Source organism: Phocoena phocoena, chromosome 10 (genome assembly GCF_963924675.1).
Source record: "Phocoena phocoena chromosome 10, mPhoPho1.1, whole genome shotgun sequence".
In the NCBI taxonomy this organism is placed as follows: domain Eukaryota; kingdom Metazoa; phylum Chordata; class Mammalia; order Artiodactyla; family Phocoenidae; genus Phocoena; species Phocoena phocoena.
In genome coordinates this window covers 79,461,549-79,488,985 of record NC_089228.1, presented here as the reverse complement: position 1 = coordinate 79,488,985, position 27,437 = coordinate 79,461,549, and the positions used below count along the sequence as shown (strand labels likewise).

Genomic DNA, 27,437 nt, shown 5'->3' with positions numbered 1-27,437 from the left:
TTGATGGTTAAATTCCGTCATTATTTGGAAGGCACACACTTCCACGTTGTGGGGTTGAGTGGTGAACTTTAACTTGCTTTGGTGTGTTTGCTTAAAACCTTGCTTTGTGCATTTCCGTGGAACTGAATTTAGGTGTTTTTCAACTCTGGAGGAAAGCAGCTCATGTAGCATGAGGTATGGGCCCCAAACTCTTTCTGAGAAGGGGCTGCTCTAGATTTCTTTCCCAGATCCTCTGAGCAGAGAAGGTGGGGGTAATGCTGAGAGTTCCCCTTGACGAAAGGGGGTTGTTGATGCCTGCACCCCCATTTTTATGAACTCAAAAGAGGTGAGTATCAAGGAAAAACTTGCTACCCAATGGGAATCCCTACACATTGCATAGAGGAGACCCAGCAGTGGAAGTCGTCCATTTATCAGTGGACAAGGCAGACGCCAGCCGTCTTTGGATGCCCATTTTGCCTGATCTTTGAACATGAACATATTTGTTGAATTAATTGCATGTGCAGTAGCCCATCCTTTAAGCCATAACTCTGCTGCTCTCTCGTGCCCTTCTTTCTGACTTCCTGTCCGTTTGATTCATCCATGACATTCATCTTTTGTACTCTGAGATACAGAAAGAAGTTTAGTATCTTTGAATATCTATCCAGATTGTGTGATACGAGCTTCCTCTTATCGTATGTGTCCAGAGGAAAGTCTCCTGAAGCATGGAGCACCCCCAAAGAATATTATTTTTAAATCCCATATGGGTGGATGGTCTACACACAGCCAAGAGAGCGGAACAAGGCAGTGTGTTTAAATGGGCCCCTCCCTGCCTCCCTTCCTGGGACTGTGAAGAAGCCCTGATATTCCTTCTGTGCTCCATACATACATGAATAAGTCCACAGTGGCAATGATTCATTATTTTTGCCTCTTTGATATTTAATATCGATGAATGGATTATACTTGGTGATCCTTTCCTGTTGTACAGTTTATAAAAATGTATTAATATTCTGAGTCATGACTGGCTTGGCCATTTTGAGTAGAGGTAACAAAAGAGAAATACAGTTTACGTTATATATTTAGAGTGTGAGCTAAGTAGATTAATTGAAAAGAATCTTTTTCAAACAGGAAACCTTATACATGTGTATGGCTGGATTATCACCGGAAGGTCGGAAACCTTTGATTTTGATGCCGAGTACATTCATAGGTAAGCTTGTGCTTGTTTCTGTGTTCAACTAGTTACAGATATGCTGGATTGATTCCTGAGACCAGCTTCCCCGATAACGATAAATTGTAAGCAGCTGGCATGGAATTCCTCTTTTCCTCTTTGCAGTTTACAGTCCCTCGTGAGCTGGGCTTCAACAAACTTGGTTAATGTAATTGCGACTGGTCGATTAAGGTGGTCCGTTTATTTACTGACAACTAGTCACTCTGGGTGCAGTGTGAGTTGTACTGTAATTGCATCTGTGGATTTTCTTTCTTGATTCTTCCCCTTCCCCTCTTGTTTCTCAGGCTGAAATAAATTCTTTATAACGATGTGTGAACTCAAAAGACCACTATAACATCCTTGTTTGTTATACATTTGTGTATACAGAATTTCTGTTGGTGTGATCAGAGGAAAATGTGGAAGAGGTACTGAGAGCCATTGAGTTATTTTTAAGATTTATTTTATTGAAGTATAGTTGATGTACAATATTGTGTTAATTTCTGCTGTGCCGCAAAGTGATTCTGCTAATCCCAAACTCCCAATCCTTTCCTCTCCTACCTCTCCTCCCCTTTGGCAACCACAGGTCTGTTCTTTATGTCTGTGAGTCTGTTTCTGTTTTGTAGATAAGTTCACTTGTGTCATATTTTAGATTCCACATATGAGTGACATCATATGTTATTTGTGAAAGCCATTGAGTTTTTAATGTTTTCTGGGAATGATTAGGATGCCAACATGACTTTTTTCATTGGAGACTTTTAAAGTGCAGAGTGGTACTAGTAAATCATCCTTGCCAGGGAAAGGGGGGGACAGGATGGAAAGTGTTGAAGCTGAGGTGTTTGTGGGAAGGAATTGTGGTTACTCAATGTATGAAGCAATTATAATGAGGATTTATAGGGTAGAAGGACCACAACTTCATTAGATGCTCTGTTGAGAGATGCTACATTCTGTGTCTAATATTTCCTCAACCCCTTGGACAGAATGGGGGGATCCTCATGTTCTGCTCCAAACCTTTGATTCTGTTCTGGTTGAAAAGAACGTGATTTGGCAAACTTTCAGGATATACATTTCTGTAATAAAATAATGGCCAGGGTATTCCCCCGTGGTCCAGTTGTTAGGACTTAGCACTTCCACTGCTGTGGCCCCGGTTGGATCCCTGGATGGGGAACTAAGATCCTGTAAGCCACATGGTGAAGCCAAAAAAAAAAAAAAAAAAAAAAAAAATACAGTAAATCCCCTACATATGAACCTTCAAGTTGTGAACTTTCAAAGATGTGAACGTGCATCTGGTTCTAGCAAGGAACCAGAACCTGTGCCATCAACATCAGGCATGAGTGAAATTGCAGCTTGCCCTCCATCTCCTATTGCTGACAATCCTTCAGCTCTACCATCTCTCACCTCCTCTCCTTCCTCCAGTCCGTAACTCTTCTTGCCTGTTCACTCGATGCCAGCCCCTGTATGCCAGCTGTTGTACTAGACTACTGTACTTTTCAAGGTACTGTATTGTAAGATTAAAAACATTTTCTTTATTTTTTGTGTTTGTTTTTTATGTATTATTTGTGTGAAAAGTATTATAAACCTATTATAGTACAGTACTATACAGCTGATTGTGTTAGTTGAGTACCTAGACTAACTTCGTTGGATTTAAGAACAAATTGGACTTACGGATGCGCCCTTGGAAAGGAACTTATTCGTATGTAAGGGACTTACTGTAATGGTCAACTTGTCTTGAACGGAAATTACTCTTCCTGTGGAGGACTGAAGCCCTCCCGGGACTTGGTCCCATCACAGCCTTGGTCTGGGATACAGCTTTTGCAAGGGGGAACAAAGACACAAACTCCTCCATGGCTCTGTGTGAACCCAGTATAGCCAAGGAGATGATGAAGATTTTTCAGGAAAGGGGAAGTGCTCCCTCTGTGGTGTGGAAGTGTGGGCCACAGACCAATGTTATGCACCCTGCTCTTGGGTTGAGGGTCTGATTTAGCATCTCCTTGGGGGACAGTCCCCAGTCACCTGCATTAATGCCCCATAAGTTCAGAGATGAATGTCCATAACAGTGTTTCCTCTGGGTTTTTCCAAGAATGTTTGTTGAGAGCATTCACTCTTGACTTGTGTCTCTTGTTTCTATTTTGTATCCAGCCCATTGATGTTGGAAGCTCAGGGAGACAAATGGGTCACTCCTTGTTCTCTTGTAAACAGACAGACAGGATGCCGGTGAGTGCCTTTCTTGCCAGCATGTATGCTTTTAGGTTCTCCCACATGGGCATAACACACACACACACACACACACACACACACACACACACACACACATCTATTTTTAATATAAATCACCCATAACTGTTGACTGCCTCATCTTTAGACTCCCTAGAAAAGACACAGTAATTGATTCACAATGCAACTTGAAGTGGGTTCTGAAAGCTTTCTTGAAAACAAATAGCTGATACTTACTAAGTGCTTACTGCACTAACGGTTTCACAGTTAAGGCAGATAATAACCTTGTGAGTACATACGGTTATTAGTCTCACTTTACGGATGAGGAAACCAAGGCACAGAGAGGTTAAGTAACTTGTCCAGTGTCTCACAAAGAGCAAGTGGCAGAGCTCGGGTTTCAACCTGGGCCCAGTAACTAGCCTCCAAAGTTCATCCTCTTAACCACTATACTGTAACGACTAGCCAGAGAGAAAACAGCTAACTTTTCAGTATTCAGTTATTTATTTATTACAAGGAAAATTTAGAAAATGAGTGTCTATGTGCTTGTAGTTCAGATAACCAACATTTTGCTGGATTTTCACTTCCCTCTGGACTGAGTGGATTAACCTTCTATACCCTATGGCTTAGCTTTCAGGACTAGCGTTTAGTAGAGCCAAATTCTATAATGTGGTTTCTTACATTTGCTCAGAATTGTCCTGTTTCAGTTCACACTTGCTAATAGACTTTTTTGGGGGGATAAGGATCTTGCTGTCCTCATATAAAATAGATTTTGGAAAGAAAGGACCCAATGGAGATGAGGAGTAGACAGAATTTTGTGTGTTTGACTGGTATTGATGATAACTCTAGTTACAGTTGTGTTTTATTTTATTTTATTTTACATTTTATTTTATTTTATTTATTTATTTTCTTTCCTGGCTAAAGAGCCAGAGCTTCTGAACTGAATTGTCTGGTGATTCTTACCTCTCACCTTTTTTGGTTCTTTCCCTAGCTATCCTATTCAGGAAGACCATGGTCTTGGGACTCTGCAGTGCCGTGTGGAAGGCAATTACATTGGTCTGTGTGAGAAGTAACAGAATTTTAAAGTCTTTCTCTGTGTTGGAAAAAAACGATTTCAAGAATTGGTTCTCCTAAAAGGGAACCCTCCTGCACTGTCCCACTGTTGGTGGGAGTGTAAATTGATACAGCCACTATGGAGAACAGTAATGGAGGTTCCTTAAAAAACTAAAAATAGAACTACCATATGACCCAGCAATCCCACTACTGGGCATATACCCTGAGAAAACCATAATTCAAAAAGAGTCATGTACCACAATGTTCATTGCAGCTCTGTTTACAATAGCCAGGACATGGAAGCAACCTAAATGCCCATCAACAGACGAATGGATAAAGAAGATGTGGCACATATATACAACGGAATACTACTCAGCCACAAAAATGAACGAAATTGAGTTATTTGTAGTGAGGTGGATGGACCTAGAGTCTGTCATACAGAGTGAAGTAAGTTAAGAAAGAGAAAAACAAATGCCGTATGCTAACGCATGTATATGTAATCTAAAAAAGACGGTACTGGTGAACCTAGTGGCAGGGCAGGAATAAAGACACAGACGTAGAGAACGGACTTGAGGACACGGGTGAAGCGGAAGCTGGGACAAAGTGAGAGAGTAGCATGGACATATATACACTACCAAATGTAAAATAAATAGCTAGTGGGAAGCTGCTGCATAGCACAGGGAGATCAGCTCAATGCTTTGTGATGACCTAGAGGGGTGGGATATGGAAGGGTGGGAGGGAGGCTCAAGTGGGAGTGGATATGGGGATATATGTATACACATAGCTGATTCACTTTGTTATACAGCAGAAACTAACACAACATTGTAAAGCAATTATACTCCAATAAAGATGAAAAAAAAAAAAGAATTGGTTCTCCTGAGGATGAGAACTCCCTGAGAGACACTATATGAAGCAACTTAAATATAAACTAAAGTAATCCTCATGTATAAACCTGGAGGCTGGTGGAATTGTTTTTGCTTTACAGGTGAGAAAGTTGAACCTAGTAACCAGTGGGGCAGGATTTATCATGCTTGGTGTAACTCCAAGCCTGCTCTTCCCTGCTCTGTGCTTCTACATTTATCCTTTTGTGGTTAGAAGTCACCATCGCTGATGGTGTGAGTCTGGAACCTGTTTATTTGGGGCACTGTTAAAGAGATTAAGGTGTGGGTGGTACCTTGGTGATCGCCAGAGTCCTTGGGTTTATGGTAGCAGTGACCTGGTCCAGGCAGTGCAGGTTCCTGTATTCATGTCTGTTTCTTTTTGTTACAGGCTCCCAGAATGTTAGTTTCTCAGTATTTAACAAAGGAAAGTAAGTAACTGGGAGGAAGTAGATTTATCTTTATCTTACACTATCTACTCTTTTGTCTTGCTTAGCTTCTTTAACCTTTTATAATGGAAAATTTTAAACGTACCCAAATAGAGTAGTATAATAAAACCCCACGTACCCACTTGATTTTTTGTTTTTACCTGGGTGAATATAATTGTGTCCTATGCACTCGTCCTGAAGCAATGTAAATGTTTCAGTGTGATAATGGTACAGAATTTGGGGAATTACTTCTTAAATAATTTCATAATACTGGAAATTTAAAACAGTACAGTTCCATAAAATGCTTTGTGTCATTCCAGGAAATGCCTTCTTCAAGATGGAAAGTGTCCAAATTTCATAGCGCTTTGGAGAGATCTATTAGGATTCTGGATTTCTGCTTGCCTCATGTTCTGACACTATGTACTTTGTCAGTGTTTTCCTGAAAAGGGCATTGTCTAGCTGATATTAATTTCATTGTGAAGATAGTGACACAGCCCAAAGTAGAGAGATTTGCTCTTTGTTTCTCTCTGTCGCTGTCTCTCTTTTAGGAAGGACTAAAACAGTATCTATTGAGTATCTTCCACAGGCCAGCTCCATACCAGGTCCTTTCACATTCATGATTCCATTTAACGCTAGTCACACTCTGTAAAGTAAGTATTATTATTCCCATATAATTTTCTAGATCAGAAAACAAACTTTGCCCCATTGGTATTCTCTAGTCATCAAAGGGAGCTGGTATTGGAACAGCTTTAAAGATCACTAAAGTTAGTGATTTTCCTTTCAGGCAATCAGTTTAAAAAATGTAAGCCCAGATGCAGTTTTCATCCAAAACACAATTTTGTCTTTTTGAAGGTCAATTGTACACAAGGATGCATGGCTGGTCAGTGCTAAGCAGGACCTTTTCTTGTACCAGACGTATTCAGGTACCATTTCCCTTCATCGTGTATTTCTCATCCCTCCCCTCACTCGGCCCTGGACCTTGGACCCTCCGTCCCTTCTTTCTGGCCATTTCTCTATGACCATTAACACCTGAAGCCGTCCCTGAAGTCATGGATGGCCCTTTGGTTTTGTATGAGAATAGGTTGCTTGTGTGAGTGTCCACTTTAGTTGCTATATTAAAAGAGGCTTGATCATAGATTTTTATACAAAGTCTAGGGATATAGACAATAAAAGATAGGGGAGTCATCCCTGTTTTTTGTTCTAAACAAATAACAGAAAAGAGATGGCACTGAAAAATCTAAAGCACATCTTTGCAGTTATTTTAACATCTCATCTCTGAGCATTCATTCAACAATTTATGACTTGCTGATACAGATGCTAAGTTTGCATATTCCTATCTGATGAGTAAATCTTCATACCTAAAGAATCTGAAAACTGGAAACTTGCATGAAATCGTGAACTCAGTCCAGTAGTAGAAAGCTGGCTACTAAATGTGAGTGCTAGGTTCTCAGCTTGAATACAGTCCCAAAACCACTTAAAAAATGTCTGCGAGGTTAGTGCAGATTCCAGAGGCGGCAGAGTCCGCCTTTGCCAAAAGTGCAAGAAATTTCCTAAGTCATGGGGCCAATGCCATTCACTCTGTAGGTAGCCTACCTCTGTCAAAGCTGAATTTTGACCCTTGGTTTTATTTTGAAGCGGTAACCATGCATAATTAGCCTCTTTGTACCTTCAGTTTATCAGAGAACACGACTACTCATTCCCCTTGCGGAGACGAAACTTAGAACTCTCAGAGTTTGATCATGGGAGGGGGAAGGATCAGAAAAAGTTAAATTCTTGGGGATTTGTGGCATATGACAGTGTAACTCATTCTTTTGCTTAGAGCGAATTGCAGACTCGTATGGGTAAATTGAGACCTTGCCTGGTACATCCAGAGTTGATTCCTCCATAAAGTGTAACCGACTGTTCTGTGATGTGTAAACAGAGTCCTTGAGGTCAGGAGACAGAGTTTCTAAGAAAGCATCATGGTACGCAGGGACTTTTGCTGATAGCATGAGTGACTGCATTTCCCATTCCTTTCACATATTGATCCTGTATAATATATATTATTATCCATATTGTTATATGTGAATCCTTTTCTTATTATGTGCACTTTTAAATGACTATTACTAGAAAAAAATTACAACTGTTGCTGGTCTTAGAAAGTTAAAGTAAGAAATAAATTATGGATCGCTTCTATGATTATATTATTATCTGGCTCACATCCTGGTTTATATTTGGAAGCTTACTGTTTTTTCCCCTCTTGCAGAAATACTATCTGTGTTTCCAGAAACTGGGAGCCTTGGGGGAAGAACAGACATCACGATTACAGGGGACTTCTTTGACAATCCTGCCCAGGTTACCGTTGCAGGTAACTAAGTTGAAATGGCTGAAAAGAGTTCATAGATTTAAATGCCATAGGAGATGATGTATCTCTTACGGCCTGGAGAGGATGGGGGGAAGCAATATTTGCCTCTTCCGACTCATCATGGGACCCTGTTCTGAGGTCTTTGACCTGTGTTTGAGGCTGCAGGGGTTGGGGGGTGTTTTGGTCCTGCAGCTTGGCAAACATGTAACGGAAATAGGGTGTCCTGCTGCAGACACACTCACAACTCAGGGGCAAGTCCCTCAGGTGTCCCCATCTTGGGAGGGAAGAGAAGGAAAAGCACAGCTGCGTCTTCACAAAGGTCTACTTCTAAAAGGCGACCCCTCTCCCTCCCCTTAGCTCTGTCTGAATAAGTAAGGGTGGGCAGGCTTTTGCTATGCAGATTCTTCTGGAATGCCCCCTTAGCGAACCCTTTTGTGGAGAACAAGTCTAGAACCTTTTGTTCTGCCTAGTGGGATGCTCCTCTAGTTGGTGACACCAAGGATGCAGGAAAACGTCCTCACACTCTCCTGTCAATTCCTCTCCCCAGCTCAGTTCATCTCCAGTGAACGACATGGCAAGGCACTTTCTTCCTGATTATTCTGAGCAGCCCCGTGTTCCACTGCTCTGCCACTCCCCCTTTCTTGCCTCCTTCCATTGAGGTGACAACTTTCTCTCTACTCTCCACTTCTGGCCCTTTGCCTGTCTACCTCAGTGTGGTCCTCTGTCCTGCCACATCTATATCTCCACTGATACTGACATCTGTATCTAATGTAAATGTTCCCCTCAGGCATTCTGTGTGATATTAGACACGTGTCTCCCAGGAGGATTGAGTGCACCACCGGAGCTCCAGGTAAAGGTGCAAGACTCTCCGCTCCTCAGGCAGGTAAGGAAGTCTCCACGGCTGGTCTATGATATGTGGTTGGTCTCAGCTGTTTGGCTGCTCAGTGAGCCCTGGGTCCTGAGTCAGAGCTTTCATTTCAGAGAGGCTCTTAGCTTTACTCAGATGCTTGGCAACACCCTGCACTCCTAGCCCCAGCCAGCTGAATGACCAGTGTGGTTCAGTGGAAACCATGATCCAGGAAGCCTACTGCCATCAAGACGTTGCTATAGTGACTGGTGGAAACCCCTGAGTGGCCTCCTCCATCCTCTGGGTCACTTGCCCTCTTGCCTACTATTTAAGAAGACAGAGCTTCAGACCATGTCTTCTATGTTCATAGGACAGCTTTAGACGAGGCGGAGGGTGGGGTGCAATGGGGTGCATTTAAATGTTGTTTCTTCTCCCCTGTGGGCACTGTCTGCTACTCTGAAAAGTAGAGATGTATTGTGATGGGGCCACCAGATTACCCCTGAAGTGGGCAGAAATGGAGGGGGCGAGGGGACAGGTTCCATCTGTCCTTCTGTGTTTGTTTAAACCTTCTACTCCACGGCTGCAGATTGCAAGTGCACCGCGGGAGCACTTTTCTGGAAAGCGTTAGAACAGGAGCTCAGGCTTAGTTAGGGACGAAGGGCAGTTGGCGTGCTGGGCAGCCTGAATCACAGGCCACCAGTTGGGAGCCCTATGTGCCCCGCAAGGGCTGTCTTCACCGTTAATCCACAGGCAGGGAGCTCGTCTCCTGAATCTCATCAGGGGAGAAAACTTTCTAAAGAAAGGCCATTCGGGTGTGAAAACACATGCAAAGCTTTAGCTGGGAATTCTCCAGGTCCCCGATCTGCGGTTTTTACTCAGGGAAAGCTCCCATCCAAGGAAACAAAACTACCGTATGAAGCAAGTGATGGAGAGAATGCGTTTCCAGAGTCAGGAAAGAGGGCGCCTGCTCTAGCTACTGGCGTCGCGGTAGAGGAATTTCCTGAACACAGCTTTTCTTGATGGTTGATAATGTCCTTTCTGAATCGCTTTGGAAATTTCTTCCATGGAAATGTGATGGGGTGGGGCGGGCGCGCAGCTGTTAGCAGGAGACCATTATCGCGAGACCCTTAGTGCGAGACCTTGAGTGCGTGCGAGGCAGTGAGAGGTCTGGCCCCGCTAGCGGCGGAACTCGTGGCGGTCCGTGGGGTAGAGTGCGGTGAGAGGCGGATCTCGGCCTTCTCTCTGGGGCCCGTGGGTGAGCTGGGGGGGCCCCGGGACAGACTGAGGGCTGTGTCCTGCAGGGCTCCAGAGCCCTCGCCTTGGCCGCGCGCTGGCCGGGCCCAGGCCTTGAGGCGGCGGCGGCGAACCTCTCCCCTCTCCCCACCTCTGTGACCTACTGACAGTGGCAGTCTCCAGGGGTCCCAGTCTGAGGGACCTCAGCCCCCGTTTGGGAAGCCTTAGGAGCCTGAGGGCAGGCCGGGTCCTGGGCGTCTGGCTACGTCAGTGGTGATGGCTGGGTGGGGTCTGGGGATCTGGCCCTGAGGGTGCCACCAGCTGAGAGCTGCCTCGTCAGCCGGGCTGGGGCACTGGTGGGAGGACCCAGACTGGGTGCTGGACGAACCCTTCCGGGCAGGGTAACCAGCCCGCCAAGGGACCCCCTCCTCCTAGCCTGGGCTTGGACCTCGGAGGGAGAAGGTTGAGCCTTGGGACCTTGCCCTTTCTTGTCAGAACAGAGAATAACATTTGTTTGGTAGAGATGTACAGGAACATCGTTACCTGACCGTGACCTGACTTCAAGAACAAAGGATCTGACACCAAGTAGTGTGCAACAGATAACCGTGCCCCTCCCTCACCTCTCCTATAAAAGGGCTTTGCTGAAGGCTTTCGGGGAGTTTGGGTTTTTTTTTTAAAGGCATGAGCCACCCTTCTCTTTGCATGGCCCTGCAATAGACCTTCCTCTGCTCCAGACTCCGAGGTTTTGGTACTGTTTGGCCTCACTGTGTTGGGCACACGGACTTGCGTTCCGTAACAGAAGGACAAAGGATCCTGTACTGCAGTGGTTCTCAATGGCCTGCAGGGGGCACTTGGCAATGTTTGGTCCTTACACCTGGGATGGTGGTGCTACTGCCCTCTAGTGGGTAGAGGGTGGAAGTGCTGCTAAACATCCTTCAATGCACCGGGCAGCCCTCACAACGGAGTTATCCAGCCCCAAATATCAATACTGCTGAGGTTAAGAAACCTCAAATAGTGTGTTAAAATATGCTTTTATTTTTATGCTTATTCCTTATCTGTTTTCCCTTCTTAGGATTTAACAAGGAATAACAATAGTAGTTTAAAATAATAATAACTACTCTAGCTATCCTTTATTGAATACTTACTATATTTCAGGCTCTTTGTGTATATATATTAAACTCCCTTAGTCTTTTTCCCCTCAGAATTGTCAAACTGACTTTATTTCTCTCCCCAGCTTTACTGTGATATAATTGACATATAACTCAGCTCCCTTAGTCTTTAGTGCAGTATCTCTGTTTACTATTGGCCCCATTTTGATGAAGGAGAAAACGAAGGCATGAAGCAATTTGCTCAAAGCTACACATCGACTAAGTGGCAGAGCTGGACTCTGAACTCACCCATGTGTGATTCCAGAGCTTTTACCCTCACCCCAATTAGTAGCCAATATTGATCGCACATATGCCTTCGCTCTGAGGGTTTGTTTAATATAAAACACAAATGAATAAGTACGACATCATTTAGAATGTTATGTAATAGCAGCCTGTCACGTGATTTGCTCCATGGCTAAAAATTGAGGCCGTGACCTGTGAAAAATTTAAGGATTGCCAAATTTCTGGGACTCAGGGTTTTAGGGAATAGAATTCCCAAGCTGAACTGAATATTAAAAGAGACTGAAGTCCAGTCCTGGCTTCACGAGCCTTCATTTGCTCTTTTACATTTTCTCATATCCAGACACTCGCATTAAAAAGAGCTCCTTCGTCTTTTCTGGTTCTCTGAGAATGTTTCCCCTTACTGCTCCTTGTCAAGTCTCTCTTTCCAAGAACTTAAATCCTACATCAAGCAGTAGTTTCCACTTTCTAGAACATTTGTATTATCTATAGAACATCTCACATGGCTACTCCATCTGTTTCTCAGTTAACTCACCTTCTAGATAGTTCCTGGATCATCTTCTCTCTGTAATCTGTAGTAAAGCAGTTCCCCTGCTTGGGGGAGAAGTGCCCTCTGATGTTCATGAGGCTTACATGTCTTACAGGCAATCGAGGGCTCCTCTTTGAAGTTGGAGACGCGGCTGAGGGCTTGGACCTGACAGAAGCCACCCCTGGGTACAGATGGCAGATTGTCCCTAATGCCAGCTCTCCGTTTGGATTTTGGTCAAAGGAAGGGCAACCTTTCAGGTATGTTGTAGGAAAAGTGGGGGTCCATATCACAAGTGTCTCTACTGGCCTAGGTGAGGCTAGGAGACAGGTAAGTAAGCAATGAGATTTCCAGGGGAAAGTTTAAAATATCTACTAATTCAACAGCAACAAAGTTTGACCGCTGTTCTCAGCTGGTGTTGGTTATGCTCGTGGACCACAGGCCCTTTATGGGTACACAGTAAATTTTGATCAATAGGTAAAATTTGTATTTTCTACAGCTTAGTTTGAAATCTGTTTTGGGGAGGACTATTCATGAGAACATTGAGCTGGATAGTCTAGGAAGCTTGGTAGAGAGCAGGGCAAAACTTGCCGCAGGAACGTGGTTAAGAGGTGAAACTAGTATCTGGATGATACTAAAGAAAGACTCGAGAATTTGCCCTTTGGGCACATGAGGGAGCAGAGGCTGGGCAGCCAACAGTTCTGTGGGAACAATTATCCAGTGCCAAAGGTCAACCAGATGGCTGGTATAATAGCAGGGGAAACTCCAGTGGGCTCTGGAGACATTGTTTTCTATAGTGGTGACTGCAGTGTGATAAAGTTTTTCCTGCTTAGTTTAGTTTTGTCTTTTTAATCCCTTCAAGGATGTGGCCAAAATTTCTCATATTTTAATGTGGGCTTAAAAATACAGAAAGTTAGAGAATTGTGGAGACACAGTGTACTCTAAAGGTGTAGATTCAGGTGACTGAATCCTTTAGGTGTGATGGATCTCTTCTCCTTTTGAAACTCTTCTCAAAGAGGTTGGTCATGACTCCTGAGTGTGAATTCCAGCCAACCTGTGACCTCTTTCAAGGATTTGGCCATTTTATTGAACTTTATTCTTTTTGGCCATGTGACATGGCGTGAGGGATCTTAGTTCCCCAGTCAGGGACTGAACCCATGCCCCCCTGCAGTGGGAGCACGGAGTCTCAACCACTGGACTGCCAGAGAAGTCCCTTGGCTATTTAAAACTTCAATTCAGTTGTGAAATGGAAGGTTTTGTTCTCTGTTCAGGGAATTTCAGACATTGAAAAGCCAAGTAGGGAAGGAAATCTGAACAGAGTAGAGTTTCTATTGTCTTGGAAGCCATACTAATTAGATACCTAACCACCAGTATACATGGTTTTAAAGTGGCTATATATATATATATATATATATATTTGTGGCACCTAGTACTGCGTCTTTGTCATAGTTTTTGAGGCTCATCAATAGTGTTCAAAGGAAAACCTTTCAGCTATATTCAGTGTGTGCGGGAGTGTCAAGGAGAGTCAGGCCACCTCAAAAGACAAAAGAACATTTGGACTGTCTGGTATGACCTGTAGGGTATGTCTCTCTAATTGCCATTTTGAGGAGGCACAAACCAGACAGTAGCTCTTTCCATTCTTTGTGCCATTCGTTTCTATAAAATTCAAAATTTTTAAATGAAAAAACTGAAATATTTATTGATTGAAAAATTATGATAATGATGGACCTTTACATAGTTCCTTTCAAAACTATTATCAGAAAAGATTCTTGGTATTCTTGGTATCTAGACCAAATCAGCACAAACTCTGATTGGTGATCTCTCTTTATTTGTAATAATGAGAATAGTATTTAGTATTGATTGAGTTCCTACCATGCACCAGGCTCTGCACTGGCTGTGTTAGGTGGGTGATCTCAGCTAAGCCTCCAAGCAAACCTACGCTGCGACTACGACTTTCCCAAAGACAACAGGATTGCTCAGGGAGTTGTGCCAGTGCAAAGAGATGGGCTGAGATACTGAGCCAGGCAAGCACCGCAGGAAAAGCTGTATCCAGAGGGCTTTGGCCAAATACATGGCACAAGAGTCAGGTGTTTCCTCCTCATTGCCATAAAGACAAACAAGGTCCAAGGGCACCATTTTTGGGGTCAGTGATTCCGGACTTGGTTGCCCTCACTTCTTTGTCTGTGTTCCTCTGCTTTCCAGAGCGCGGCTCAGTGGGTTCTTTGTGGCCCCAGAGACAAATAATTACACTTTCTGGATCCAGGCTGACAACCAGGCTTCCCTGTATTTCAGTCAGTCGGAGGACCCGAGGACCAAGGTATACACCTCCCTCTCATTTTCCTTCTTCTGGTCCCCAGTCCTTAACTCTTAAAAAAAAAAAACAAAAACTCACAATGAAAGCTCTCATATTCTACTGACAGTTGTAACATGCCATTAAGCAACCAGAGATTTTTTTTTTTTTTGCAACCAGAGATTTTTAACGTTCTGTTTTTGTGTGTGTGTGTGGTTTATTTTTTATTAAAGTTTTTTTAAAAAATTGAGATATAATTGACATGATTTTAATTGTTGAAAAAGAGCTTGGCTGAATGTGTTGGCATGTTTATTGAGGTCTTACTGTAAGCTGGGCATTATGCTACAGCTGTTATACACCTTGTTTCTAACCTTCACAGCATCTTGTGAGCTATGTCCCTTTATCTCTGTTTTCCAGATAAGGGCAATGAGGCTTAGAAGGATTGTATGGGCAATCCAGGGCCACTGGGATAATAAGAGGCATATTAAGAATTCAAACCAAGATTTGTCTGACTCCAAAACTTCCATCTTTACCACTAATTCTGGGTAGGGATGTAGTTAGTTTTATGCAGGAAATTTCTGATCAGCTTTGAAGGATAAGAAGAAGTGTTTTAACAAACAGCCAAAATTGACTAGTGCCATTGACAAAGAAACACAGTATTTCCTCTCAAATGATGAATATACTTCTATGAAATTGCTTTGGTAGTTGGCTAGAGAAACATCATAGATTATGATGCAGTCAAGTAACATTTAGGTTTCTCAGAGGACTTCATACAACTTTACCCACAGCATCATGTAAGGCTAGGGTTTCAGGTTGTCTGTTTCAGCTCTGAACATGGACCATCCAGCCTCTTCTGAATACTATGTAATTGAGAAAGAGAGAGAGAAGAACGGCTGGAGAAACATACACAGGCACAGGTCCTAACTTGTTGGAAAAGGCCACCAGCCCCCAAATTCCTGTTAAGTAGCTGTCTAGACACTTGCTGTTTGAAAAAGAGACCCAGAAGCTTCATAGTGCTGGTCCTGATGTGTTGATTGGGGTGCAGGTGAAAGTGGCCTCCATCACAGTGGGCACTGCTGACTGGTTTGACTCCTGGGAGCAGAATGGGAGTGAAGAGACCTGGCAACAGAAGACCCCCAAGCTGGAGCTGCTCGGGGGAGCCAGGTACTACCTGGAAGCAGAGCATCGAGGGAGAGCCCCCAGCCGCGGGGTGAGGATCGGTGTCCAGATCCATAACACCTGGCTGAATCCTGAGGTGGTCAGCACGTACCTCCGGGAGAAGCATCAGATCCAAGCCCGGGCCCAGAGACTTCCGGAAATCCAGGTCTCCGTGTCTTCCCTGTCCCATGGGGTTAGGTTCAGGGGGTGAACTCTGCGAGGAATATAGTCCTGCCTAGTGGAAGGATCGCTGGCTGGGAGACAGGAGACTTGAGCCGTGATGGTAACTCTGCTGCCAAAGAGATAGGGTATCCATCCAATAGGGTTGAGAGGACTTTAAAAAAAAATGCAAAGTCTTATTGTTGATATGCCCTGATTTATGGATTTAGTTCCAGGAATTTAAGTTCCTGGTAAATCTTCCTTTGGAAACATATTCCCCAGAGAGGAGATAAGGTCATCCTAACACCCACACCCATGTATGCATGCCTGTGAACGTACACATATGAGATTTCATAGCTTTTTGACCCATTCGGGTCCTATTTCCCTGTATATTGTGTTTTCTAAGTCTACTTTGTAAGGGTCAGGGCCTTTGGGTCTCTTGGTTGTGCCCCATATTTTGGTTGAACAAGTTTGGTGTGCTTTCTTTTTTTTAATTGAAATATAGTTGATTTACAGTGTTGTGTTTGTTGTACTTTTTGTTGTCCGCTTTTTGGTGTACAAGGTTGACGCAGTGTGGACTGTGCCTCTTAAAGCTTACGGTATAATAGTAAAACATGCAGATAAAGAACCACAGAGCAAAGGAGAAAACAAGTAATATAAGATGTTAGGTCTCACCCCATTACAAAAGTGGGATGTGCCCAGCAGGGGATGCAGTGGAAGCAAAGCAGAGGCTGAATCAGCCTCTGAGAGGGTGTGACACGCATGGGGATGCTTCTCCCTCCCAGGCCACCCCTGGGAGGGAGCTCGGTGAGAAGGGCTAAGGGGGGCCCTTCAGTGGTGACATTTAGGTGTCACATTCTAAAGAGAAGGAGGGAGGCAGGCATCAATGGGGAGATAGACATGTATATTCTTCCAAGAAAAGTTTTCATTACGTGATGACACTTGTGTTCTCCAGATAGTTCTAGAGGATAGTGAGTTTAAAAATTGAAATTGTAATACAAAGGAAATAACAAACCAGGGAGGTACGTCCTGTGTTTCTAGGTTGTCTCCCTGGTTCAATGAGCACATGTTCTTTAATCCCGTCACTCTTGACTTTTCAGATGCTGATGGTGTCTGGCACAGGGAACTTCTTCCTTACCTGGGACAATGTCTCTAGCCAGCCAATTCCTGCAAATGCCACGGCCCATCAGGTGGGAACCTTCTTCACTTAAGCAGAGGTGGGGGAAGTAAAGGTGGTCTTTCTGCCCATGGTAGGAACTCCTGGTTTTTCTTTCTTCTTTTGGCCACACTGTGTGGCTTGTGGGATCTTAGTCCCCCCATCAGGGATCGAACCTGGCCCCTCGGCTGTGAGAGTGCCGGGTCCTAACCACTAGACCTCCAGGGAATTCCCTGATTTTCTTTTTAACAGATTCAAACAGCCCTTGAGGAGTTACTTGCAGTTAAATGCAAACTGGAACCCCTTTCAGCGAACATCCTCCTCCGGCTGGGATTCGAGCAAGGTACGATCTCTGGTTCGACAAATTCCTACCCTCTTTTTCCTCCTTGTCTTCTTCCTTTCTTTCTCTTCTTTTTTTTCTGTCAAAGGGGAACAATCTTCATTTCCTCTCCCAGGTGACTCTGTTAAGACTCAAATGAAAATATGGAAACTGGATTCGGACCCTGAGTGCTTGGGAGGGAGCTGTTTGGTGTGGGAATCAGAGAAAGAAAAGGCATCCCTCCCGAGCTGTCAGGTGGAGCAGAGTTAGAAACCTGGGTGCCGGGGAGCTGGAATAAGGAACTGTGTCTCATGCCGTACAGTGGGAAACGGGCAACAGACATAGCAGGGAAACAGCAAAACAGCGCAAATCTTGCTTAATTCAAATTGCATCTCAAGTAAAGGAATTATATATGACAGTAATCTAACAAATTCTAAAAATGTGGGGGTATGTTTTAAAAATACTAAGGTGAACTAAGTTACAGTCAACACTCTTTACCTCCTTGCTTCTCAGTAGTTTTTCTGTGTCATGGTATACATAGAAAAGGGTAATAGATTTTCGATGCTGTAGGGCAGACACGATGGGTTTCTCATGTCTAGAGCCTTCAAGCTGGGGGGTGGGCCGACCACTTCGATCCCTGCCCAGCTCACTCAAGGGCTGAGGGGTCGATGTCATGCTGAACCCATAACCCATTCCCTGCAGACATGTTGGGAAACTCTATATAACATTTACACCCATCTTCCTATTTTGTTCGAAATGCATCCAGGCCTAGAAGGTTCCAGCTCTGATGGGCACCTCACCAGTGGGATAGAGCCCTTTTGTGGAAGGTTCAGCTTCCATCAGCCTCGACACCTTGTCCTGGTACCCCCGGCTGCCCAGAAGGGCAACCGGCTAGATCAGTACACACATGTAAGTAGCAGCCTTCGTGCTTGCAGGCGAGGTGGGTAGGGAGGAATTGGAGTTATTCTCTGGGGTTGAGCCTGGGGAAGCACAAGAGAGTGATTGCCGTGCCTTGTAGGGCTTTTTGGGCTGAGATGCTAGGTTTCAGGGGTGAACAGACACCTCTGGTCCTCCCATTAGCTAGTTGCTGCGTGGAAATGCCTTTCTATTAGCTGAGACCTACAGAAGTTTTTCTACACTGTAGTATTTTCTTTGCTCTCCAGGTATGAGCGCCAATTCTACAGTCAGATTCTGGTTTTGAATTCTGACTCTATACCCTGCATGCCCTCCATGTCTTACTTTAGTTTACTCATCTGTGAAATGGGTAATAATGAGGTTTGGCTTTCAGGATTTAGGTGAAGAGTATATGAGATAATCCAGTAAAGTGCTTGGGCAGTGATTAGGACTCATTTAAGGATAGTTTTTATTATTTATCATAGTTATTGTTATTGATGGATAGACTGACACATTCCTTCAATACCCCTTATATCTTTGTGTCAGTAGCTCTGCTGTCCTTCATAAAAAATAGCAGCTTACTTGCCCTTTGGGAACCAGAGTGAACCTTCTTGGGGTGGCTGAACTCATGGTAGTGGTTTCAGGTCCTTTCCTAGTTGAATGGCAGTGGGAGCCAGGACTAAACGGTTCAGGACAGGGCACTGCCCGACTTCCAGCCTTTCCTCTACAGCACAGGCTCCCAACGCTGGGTGGTGGGGATTTTGCCCCATGGGGAGAATTAGCAGTGCGTGGAGACATTTTTGGTCACCAAAACTGGAGAAGTGTTTGTAGAACCCAGCGGGTAGGTTCTAGGAATGTTGCTAAACGTCCTACAATGCACTGGGCAGTCCCCCTCACAGAAAAGCATTATCTAGTCCCAAATGTCAATAGCACCACAGTTGAAAAATCCTGCCATATAATTTGACTTAACTCAGGGTTAGAACCCAAGGATGCTGGTGAATTAGGGTTAAGGAGTGAGGTTCAGAGAGGTACAGTGACTTGCTCAAGGTAGAACAGGTATCTGGGTCACAACAGGGGGTTTCTATTGATAATTGAGATGCTCTAAAATCCTCACGGCCACGCACAGTGTTAGGCATTGAATAACTCTCTGTTGGATGAATAACAATTTGCTCTAAACTGTTTGTCTCTCCAGCTAGACCGGTAAGCTCCAGGAGGGCAGGAGCGGGCTGGCTGTCTCTCTGAGCACAAGGCAGGTTCTAGGGAGTGGATTGTCCTTGATAAACATTGCTTGAATTGCTGCTTCTTAGTGACAGAGCTGAAGGACTTCTTGTTTGGTGTCTCTAGCTGTGCCTTGCATACAAAGGCCACATGAATACGATCCTGACAGTGACAGTGTCCTTCACAATTGGCTTTCAAAACACCGTTAAGAAGAACGTCACCTGTGACTGGAGTCTCGCGGGGGCCAGCCCTAACAGGTAGCTCATCTGCGGGCAGGTGTGGTGGGAATTCTGCCAGCTGGGATGATTAGCTTTCCTGGGGACAGTGGCCTATGGGAGGTACTAACTGTCTCTGATATGGGGGACTTGGATACTAACTTCAGCTCTGAACACATTTTATTTGGCAAAGAAATTTGATTTAAGAGCAGTTAGTTGTTACGAATCTAATACTCCCCAGAAGGAGTCTGACATTTCTCATCGGGATAGAATCATAGACCACCATATTTGGAAGAGATTTTAGGGAACATTCCTTGACGTTACAGATGAGAAAAATTGGGGCCTGGAGAATTTGTGATTCACCAAAATTCATTCAGTGAGTGAACAAAGGTGCTGGAATATAATTCAGCATCCCGATCTCTTGATTCAGCTCTCTTTCCACATCTCTTAAGGGTTTTGTAAGTGTTTTTAAACTTAAATGAGTCTGGAAATGTCCAGAGTATTAATCTTCCCTGATAGTAGAGCCCGACAGGTGATCTGCTTAAGACACATAATCATATTGTAATTTGAAAGTACTGCTGACATTGTTATGAATGGGTGGTGGACTTAAACGTGATTCACTCGTGTTGCATCCCAGCCAAGCTGAGCCCATCTTGGATGGATGCTTGTACCGTGGCAGCCATGATGGATTGGGTCTCCTGGCTGCATGGTCCTCAGGCCCAGGCTAGAGAACTGGGGCTCTCAGGAGAGAGAACTGCGGTGCTCACAGGAGGCCTGTTTCTGCTCTGCGCTTGTTTTCAGCTGGCAGTTCGCCTGCACCGACCTCTGGAAGACGTGTGTGCATCGCTCCGCGCAGCTCCAGCCACCTCCCGCAAACTCCCCAGTGCTGGTTCATCAGATTGACCTCCTCCCTTTGTCTCCGGAGATGGACGTGTTCTATGTGGATGAGATTATTATTGCAGACACAAACCTAACAGGTGATTATCAAATCCACTCTCCTCCACGGACCTGTCCATCAAATGCTGTCTTTGAACTTTTCTGGAGGGGCTGCTTTTCTGTTAATGGTGAGAGAACATATGATTCTCCATCTTTCTGGCCTCGATCCTGGAGAGAAGATGGAGTTGGAATTCTGTGTCCTTGGCCCCCATATCTCTCTAACGAGTTCCTTTTTTCCCCCCTATTTATTCCAATGCTTGCTCTTGCTTTGGGTGTCTGTGATCTTACCCCAGTTTTACCACTTTCTTGCTGAGGGGCCTTGGTTTTCTCATCCATAAAATGGGCTTAATGAGGGCCCTACCCCATTGGATTACTATGACGAATAACTGAAGTATAGTGTAAAGCGCTCATCATGGGTCCTGACTAGTAAGTGCTCAATAAGTGTAATCAATTATTAGTACTATTATCATTACTGTTGTTAGGCCAGCAGGATTTCTCCATCTCTCCATCTGTTAATATCTGTCATACAAAGTGCTATAAGGAACACAGCAATATCTGGCCCTGTAAATGGGCCACAAGTCTGATTTACAATCCTTAGGACAGACTCGGTGGGAGTTGGAGGGTCACCGCATCCGCATGAGAACAGCCTCGTCTTTCCTTCTCCCTAGCTGGTTCCTCTCACACATCACTCAGAGCTCAGGCCTGGCCCCTCTCTGCACAAAGTCCCTTGACCTCTCTTGGGTGCAGTGCTCTCACCTGGCTTTGCTTGTCTTAAGGGCAAGGTGCTCATCAGGGGTTCTCCTGAGGCCACGTGTGACGCACACCCTGGGGACAGAAGCCCAGACAGATGGTGTGGTTTGCTCGCAGGGCCTCCAGGCTTCCAACTTTGTTCCCCCTCTCTTTTCTGTCAAATCCCGTGTGACTCTGGGGCTCGGCTTTCCTGCTTCTCATAGCTTCTCTGTTTTTCTCTCTCCAAGGAGAAAAGTATGGAACAGGCATTTGCATTCTGATTTTCAGGTGTGTAGCTTTTTAATCTTTTGCCTGGAAGTTGTAGAGCTGGGGGCAGGGGAGCGTGGAGGTGGGGGGTGGGGTAGGAGAACTCTCTTTCAGCCCTGAAAATACATCATCTTTGATACTCTTCAGAATTCCATCTCTTATCTGTTCCAGTGATGTGAGTGTTTTGGGGGTATCTGGGTCAGAGTGCGTCATTGCTTATTTCAAACTCTGTGTTCTGACACACAGAAAATAATATTCAAATGGTGTGCTGGGGTAACCATCTGAGTTTCTTGGTGCCCAAGACAACTGGCTGGGGCCTTTGGTGACCCCAAGTGCTACCCAGATTCCCAGAGCACTGAGGGGATCATTACTGCGTGCACTGGAACCCACTGACTGGACTGGGAAACTCAGGACTGGATAATAGGTGTCATTTCCCTTTATCCTCCCCAAACCCTCAAGGCCCAGGATCCAGAATCCTTTCTCACTGCCATCACCGCTTTGCCACCAAATGCTCCAGTATCTGGAGCCATGTAAGGGTGAGGTGGGAGGGGAGCAGGGAGGCAGAGACAAGAAAGATGGGAGATGGCTTGGGTAAAACCATCTGATCCCCACTGTCCAGTCATCCTGATGGCCACAAGTTTCCTGTGAGTATTATTTAATGGTAACATAAACTCTACACAATAGGGCTCCATATTCATAGTTAATTGTCTGACATTTATCTGATCAGCTTAACACTTGGTTATATTCTCCCACCGAATGTCCTCTATGAAAGTTCTTTTCATCTAGTGGTAGCTACCAAATATTTCTCATTTAATTCTCAGAGCCCCATGAGATGGTCCTATGATCCCCACTCTATAGATGAGGAAACCAAAGCTGACAGGATACTAAGTGTCTTGCCTCAAATCAGCTGGGATGTGGGGGATATTGGAACCCAGTGATGGTTGACACCAGAGCCAAACCTTCAATGACTCCATACTCAGCTGAGCAAATAAACTTTTATTGAGCCCTTACTCTGTGCCTGGCGTTGTGCTCAGCATTGGGCCTGCAAAGACTGCCTCAATTGTACAGACTTGGAAAAGAAGCTGCCTTTACATGGTGCCTGGTAGGAGGAAAAGAGGATATTAAACTATATTTGCTGGTCATTTAAACCTGCCATCTCACTAAACTCTCCCTGCCATGCAGACTGATACCTGTCTTGAGTCCCACTTTATCAATGAGAAAACAGAGTCGTACAGAGGTTATAGTGATTAGCCAAATAGTAACCCAATAGAAGTGGAAAGTAAGGATTTGAACACTGGTCCATCTTAAAGCTTGCACTCTCTGCACACATGTTGACGCCATGGCTGCGGATAAAGCTCAGGTACCTCTAGTATGTGCTTTGTGTGTTCAGTGTTCCCAAGGGGGTCAGCTTGTGTTCCTGGAGCTGCCAGGCTTTGGGAAGAAAAGGAGGAAAGGGGGCAGTCCACACTGCCATAGATGAGCTGTGTGTATGTGTGGTGGTGTCGTGGTGGGAACCTCCAGTGATACAGGCAGTGATGCTTGGCTGAGTTGGGGCTTATTGAACTTTGCTGTGGAATTAGTCATCGTCTCCTTATACCATTACCTTGCATTTTCCTTTCGCAACTAAATTCCTACTTCCTCTTCCTTTTCTCTTCCTGGCAGCAGGTAGGTAGGAATCTCTGCTTTAAGTGTATGCTGGGATGTGAGTAACTCAGCCTCTCCAACGGGGACCTTCCACATAGCAGGTCTTCCATCTTGATTTACTTGATAATGATTGGATCATTGGTCTCTAGTTTCTCAGGCTGACTCTGGAACAGCTCGCCCTGGCGGGAATCTGCTGGAATTGCTCTCTGTGGTGGGATCCCCTCCTGTCTACAGTGTGACCTCCTGGTTGGCAGGGTGTGGCTTGGAGCTCCCGCTCATCACTGCAAGGTAGGGAACCATCTTTGCTCACCTATCCTTGCTTAAAATTGTTAACTGCCCTTAGAAGACACAGAGGTGAGACTTTTTATCAGGAAAAGCTACCTGCCGTGTTGCTCAAAGCAATAGTTCTCAGTCTTAAGAATGTGGTATCAGACTTACCTGGAGGTTGTGTTAAAACACAAATTGCTGGCCCCTAACCACACCATCATAGTTCAGTACGTTTGAGGCAGGACCTGATAGTTTGCATTTCTAATGAGTTCCCAGGCAATGCTGATTCTGTTGATCTGGGGACTACATTTTGAGAACTAGTTCCTAGTGAATTTGTTTACAGGTAGTTGTATTTTTATGCTTTTCAGAGGTTCACATTACCACTGTTTGAGAGGAAAACCTTGTTCCTCTCCTTCCATTCCCCGTATATTAATCTTACTGGAATCATTTGAGGCCAAAGGAAATAGTCAAAGGAACAAAACCAGCCAGTTCTAAGAGCTCACCACCAGATGGCACTAGAGCGCCATAAGCATTGGTTCAATAATCAAACCTCTCTGGCCACAGTTTACAAAGCAGTAACTAAGAATCAAGTCTCCTCCAAGCTCTTGGAACACATGTATGCTGTAATTTGTTCTTTTAGATTTTCACTAAAATCCAAGTAGGATGGGAAGAATTGAGATGCCCTGTCTTTAAAATTTCTTTTTTCCTCCCATCTCTTTCTAACATGTTTCAAAATGAGTTCTCCTACTTATACTATGCTTTGGACAGTGTGTGAAAAGTAGGCAATCTGTGCTCCATTTTCCTTGACTTAGTGTTTCATGGGCCTCTGGGCAGGACAGACATGGAAATCATCAATAGAATGAAGGAGGGAAAGAGCTTCAATGGTGGAGAGGGAGCTGTCAGATTACCCAGCCCGTGGTCCTGTGCTCCAAACCTACTGAATTATGTAGTTATTAACTCTGAAATGATGGAGTGTAATTTAGGTCCACACTTAGAGGGGTCCTCACAACCTCCTTTTTTTTTTGGCCGTGTGGCATTCGGGATCTTAGTTCCCTGACCAGGGATCAAACCCGTGCCCCCTACTGTGGAAGCGCAGAGTCCTAACCACTGGACCGCCAGGGAATTCCCACAGTCTCCCTTTCTGAGTTTTCCTCAAGTCCCTTAGTTCCTTCTGGAAGCCTCCAGCCTGAGCAAGTCAGGACAACCTTCAGAGTGGCCCCCAAAACAGATAGTATCTTCTGTATGGTTTAAGTATGCACATCAATATGTAGCACTTAGGTAATATTATTGATTGAAATCACACGTTTGTTGTTGAAAATTAGGAAAATACAGAAAAACACTTAGAAAAAGTTACAAAGCACTCAGAATCCCTCTGCTCAGAGATAACTTCTGTTAATGCATAGGATCCATATTCTAACAGCCTTTTCCCCAAGCAGTTTTTATATGCATATATACATGTATATGTTTACTTTTTAAATCTCAGATTGGGACCACACATAAGACACTATATTTGTAACATGCCTTTTCACCTCCTGGTATAAATGGAATATTTCCCCATTTCATTAAGCCTGCTTCTAGATATGGTTTTTAATGGCTGAATACTATTCCATCTCATGGTGTGTCATGATTTATTTGACTTATTTATTGTATTAAAAGCAGGATTAGTCAGGCAGTGTGTTTGCATACAGGTGCTGGATAAGGACTCCACTAGATGGAGTGGCCTGTTTTTCCTGGGGATACTGAGTGCAGAGGATCTGTGGACTAGGGCCCAAGTTTTCATCTGACTGTGCAAATGCGGTTAGAGAACACTGGGTTCTCCTTCCACTCTGCGTCAGGACCAGAGCTGTGCGGACCAGAGTCATCATTCTTTGCTCTGCATCCCTGTGCTTCCAGGATCAATAGAGGGGAACTGTGGAATGCCCTAAAGAACCCTCATATTTACCTTACATTTCCTCTGCTGTGGTGGGAGAGGGGTGCCCAGTATTTGGGAGCTTGAGCTCATGGTCTGGAAACATGGGAGACCGCTGGTCTTTGAGATGGAGCTATGTTCTGTCTGGAGCAGCTGCTGGAGGGTCCCCATGGGTAATGCTTTGCTTCTGATATGTCACAGCTCTGTGCCCACTGGAGGAGCAGAAGAAGGATCCGGGTTGGTCCAGGTGACAACACAGAGACTACAGAGGACAAGTCCACCTTTAGGAGGACACTTTCGCATCCAGCTTTCTCACACAGTGATTCCTGGTAAAGGGGCCATTGGGAGTGCAGTGTTTCTCATTTGACAACATCCTGCCAGGCAGGGTGACAGTCTTAAAGTTATTTTGTTTTCCAGTGTCTGAGAATGACCTTCTTAAAGTTAAAGATCTGGACAATAACAACAGCATATCATTGTTAATATGATCCCAATCTTTCAGTTTTGTAGATGTGGAAACTGAGTGGATTAGCTTCCTGGGGCTGTCGTAGCAAATTATACAACCTTGGTGGCTTAAAACAACAGAAATTTATTCTCTTCCAGTTCTGGAGGTCAGAGTCCACAGTCAAGTTGTTGTCAGGGCCACTCTGCCTCCTCAAGCTCTAGGGGAGGATCTGTTCCCTGCCTCTCGCAGCATCTGGCAGCTGCCAGCATCCCTTGGCTGCGGGCACATCACTCCAACCCCTACCTCCCTGGTCACACTGTCTCTTCCTCGTCTGTGTATGAGTGCATTTAGGGCCCATCTGGATAGTCCAGGATGAACTCCTCTTCTAAAGATCCTTAACCACATCTTTTGCTTTATAAAGTAATGTTCATAGTTTCCTGGGATCAGGGCAGTGACATATCTTTTTGAGGGCCACCATTCAGCCCACTATACTCAGGCTTGCCCAAAGCTCATAAAAATAGTTGATGGCAGGGTCCAGGTATGAACTTGAGTCTTTGCTTCTCAGTTCGGTCCTCTTCTCTCTGGAGTTTCCTAGGACAAAATCCGTGGTAGCCACGGCCCTTCCAAATTAAACTCCACAGTGACACCACATGATATTGAGGATTTTAGGAATCATAACTCACGTAGAAAGAGCTTTCAGCTGCGATGAGGGTAGAACAGTTTCTAAATCTTCAAGTACATACACATCTCACAAAGGACAGGATTAGACGTGATTATAATATGTTATTTATTTGGTAAAAACATAGGGGAATCAGAAAGGAGGCTCAGGAGAACTCAAGAATGGCTGTATAAAAATTGGCACTTGGGCTTCCCTGGTAGCGCAGTGCTTGAGAGTCTGCCTGCCAATGCAGGGGACACGGGTTCGTGCCCTGGTCTGGGAAGATCCCACATGCCGCAGAGCGGCTGGGCCCACGAGCCATGGCCGCTGAGCCTGCGCGTCTGGAGCCTGTGCTCCGCGATGGGAGAGGCCACAGCGGTGAGAGGCCCGCGTACCGCAAAAAAAAAAAAAAAAAAAAAAAAAAAAAAAAATGGCAAATGGTCCAGGAGTCTTCTGCCCTCAAGCAGAAAGATGCTGGACTTGCAAAGAATCTTCTTGGCTGGAGGAATGGAGTGGAGTTTTTTCTCTAGTAGGGCAAATTAGGAAAAGTTGATGGCCCCTGGGCTATTGGAGTCTGATAAGTGGGTGAATAAGTTCATCAGAGCCCTGCCTCTATGAAGCCCACTACTGTGCTGTTTCCCTTCTCACTAAATGAGAAAGCTGCAGCCTGTCTGTAGAGAGACTTGTCCTGCTGTCATATCCTGTTGCTGATATTCCTTACATCACTGCCTGTAGAACAACTGGGGGGAAAGCCAGCCTTCACCTGGCCATTTGAAATGGCCCTCAAATAACATATAAAATCTTTTCAAAAAAGATGAGAATTTTGTTTGCATTTTGGAAATACAGTGGTATTTTCACCAACACTCCAGGGCAGTGTGGGATTCAAAAGGAAAGCTCTTGAGTAGGTAGAAGGCAACCTGGGTTTTAATCTAAACCCCTCTCACTTGGTTGACAAGCTTCTGAATCACACTGGGTTTCATTTTCTTCATCTCCCAAAGAGGTATTAGGATATTTAGATGACCCGCCTCACAGAGATGTTGGGAGTACCTAAGGAAATGGAAACTTTTGGTAAAGCATGAAACAGCGTT

At 44.7% G+C, this 27,437-nt stretch overlaps 1 protein-coding gene across 1 annotated transcript in view; it reads left to right on the top strand.

The window, feature by feature from the left end:
* The window catches only part of PKHD1 (PKHD1 ciliary IPT domain containing fibrocystin/polyductin), a 430,010-nt gene that overhangs the window by 11,695 nt on the left and 390,878 nt on the right, over positions 1-27,437 (top strand). The window contains exons 6-22 of the mRNA XM_065885004.1: positions 1,105-1,183; positions 3,320-3,394; positions 4,383-4,447; positions 5,714-5,753; positions 6,603-6,673; positions 7,996-8,097; positions 8,882-8,977; positions 12,207-12,348; positions 14,291-14,405; positions 15,424-15,702; positions 16,796-16,885; positions 17,104-17,194; positions 17,937-18,079; positions 19,409-19,539; positions 20,299-20,474; positions 23,223-23,361; positions 25,451-25,578. Of these exons, the coding sequence (XP_065741076.1) occupies positions 1,105-1,183; positions 3,320-3,394; positions 4,383-4,447; positions 5,714-5,753; positions 6,603-6,673; positions 7,996-8,097; positions 8,882-8,977; positions 12,207-12,348; positions 14,291-14,405; positions 15,424-15,702; positions 16,796-16,885; positions 17,104-17,194; positions 17,937-18,079; positions 19,409-19,539; positions 20,299-20,474; positions 23,223-23,361; positions 25,451-25,578 (1,962 nt within the window). The remainder of the gene's footprint in view (positions 1-1,104; positions 1,184-3,319; positions 3,395-4,382; positions 4,448-5,713; positions 5,754-6,602; positions 6,674-7,995; positions 8,098-8,881; positions 8,978-12,206; positions 12,349-14,290; positions 14,406-15,423; positions 15,703-16,795; positions 16,886-17,103; positions 17,195-17,936; positions 18,080-19,408; positions 19,540-20,298; positions 20,475-23,222; positions 23,362-25,450; positions 25,579-27,437) is intronic.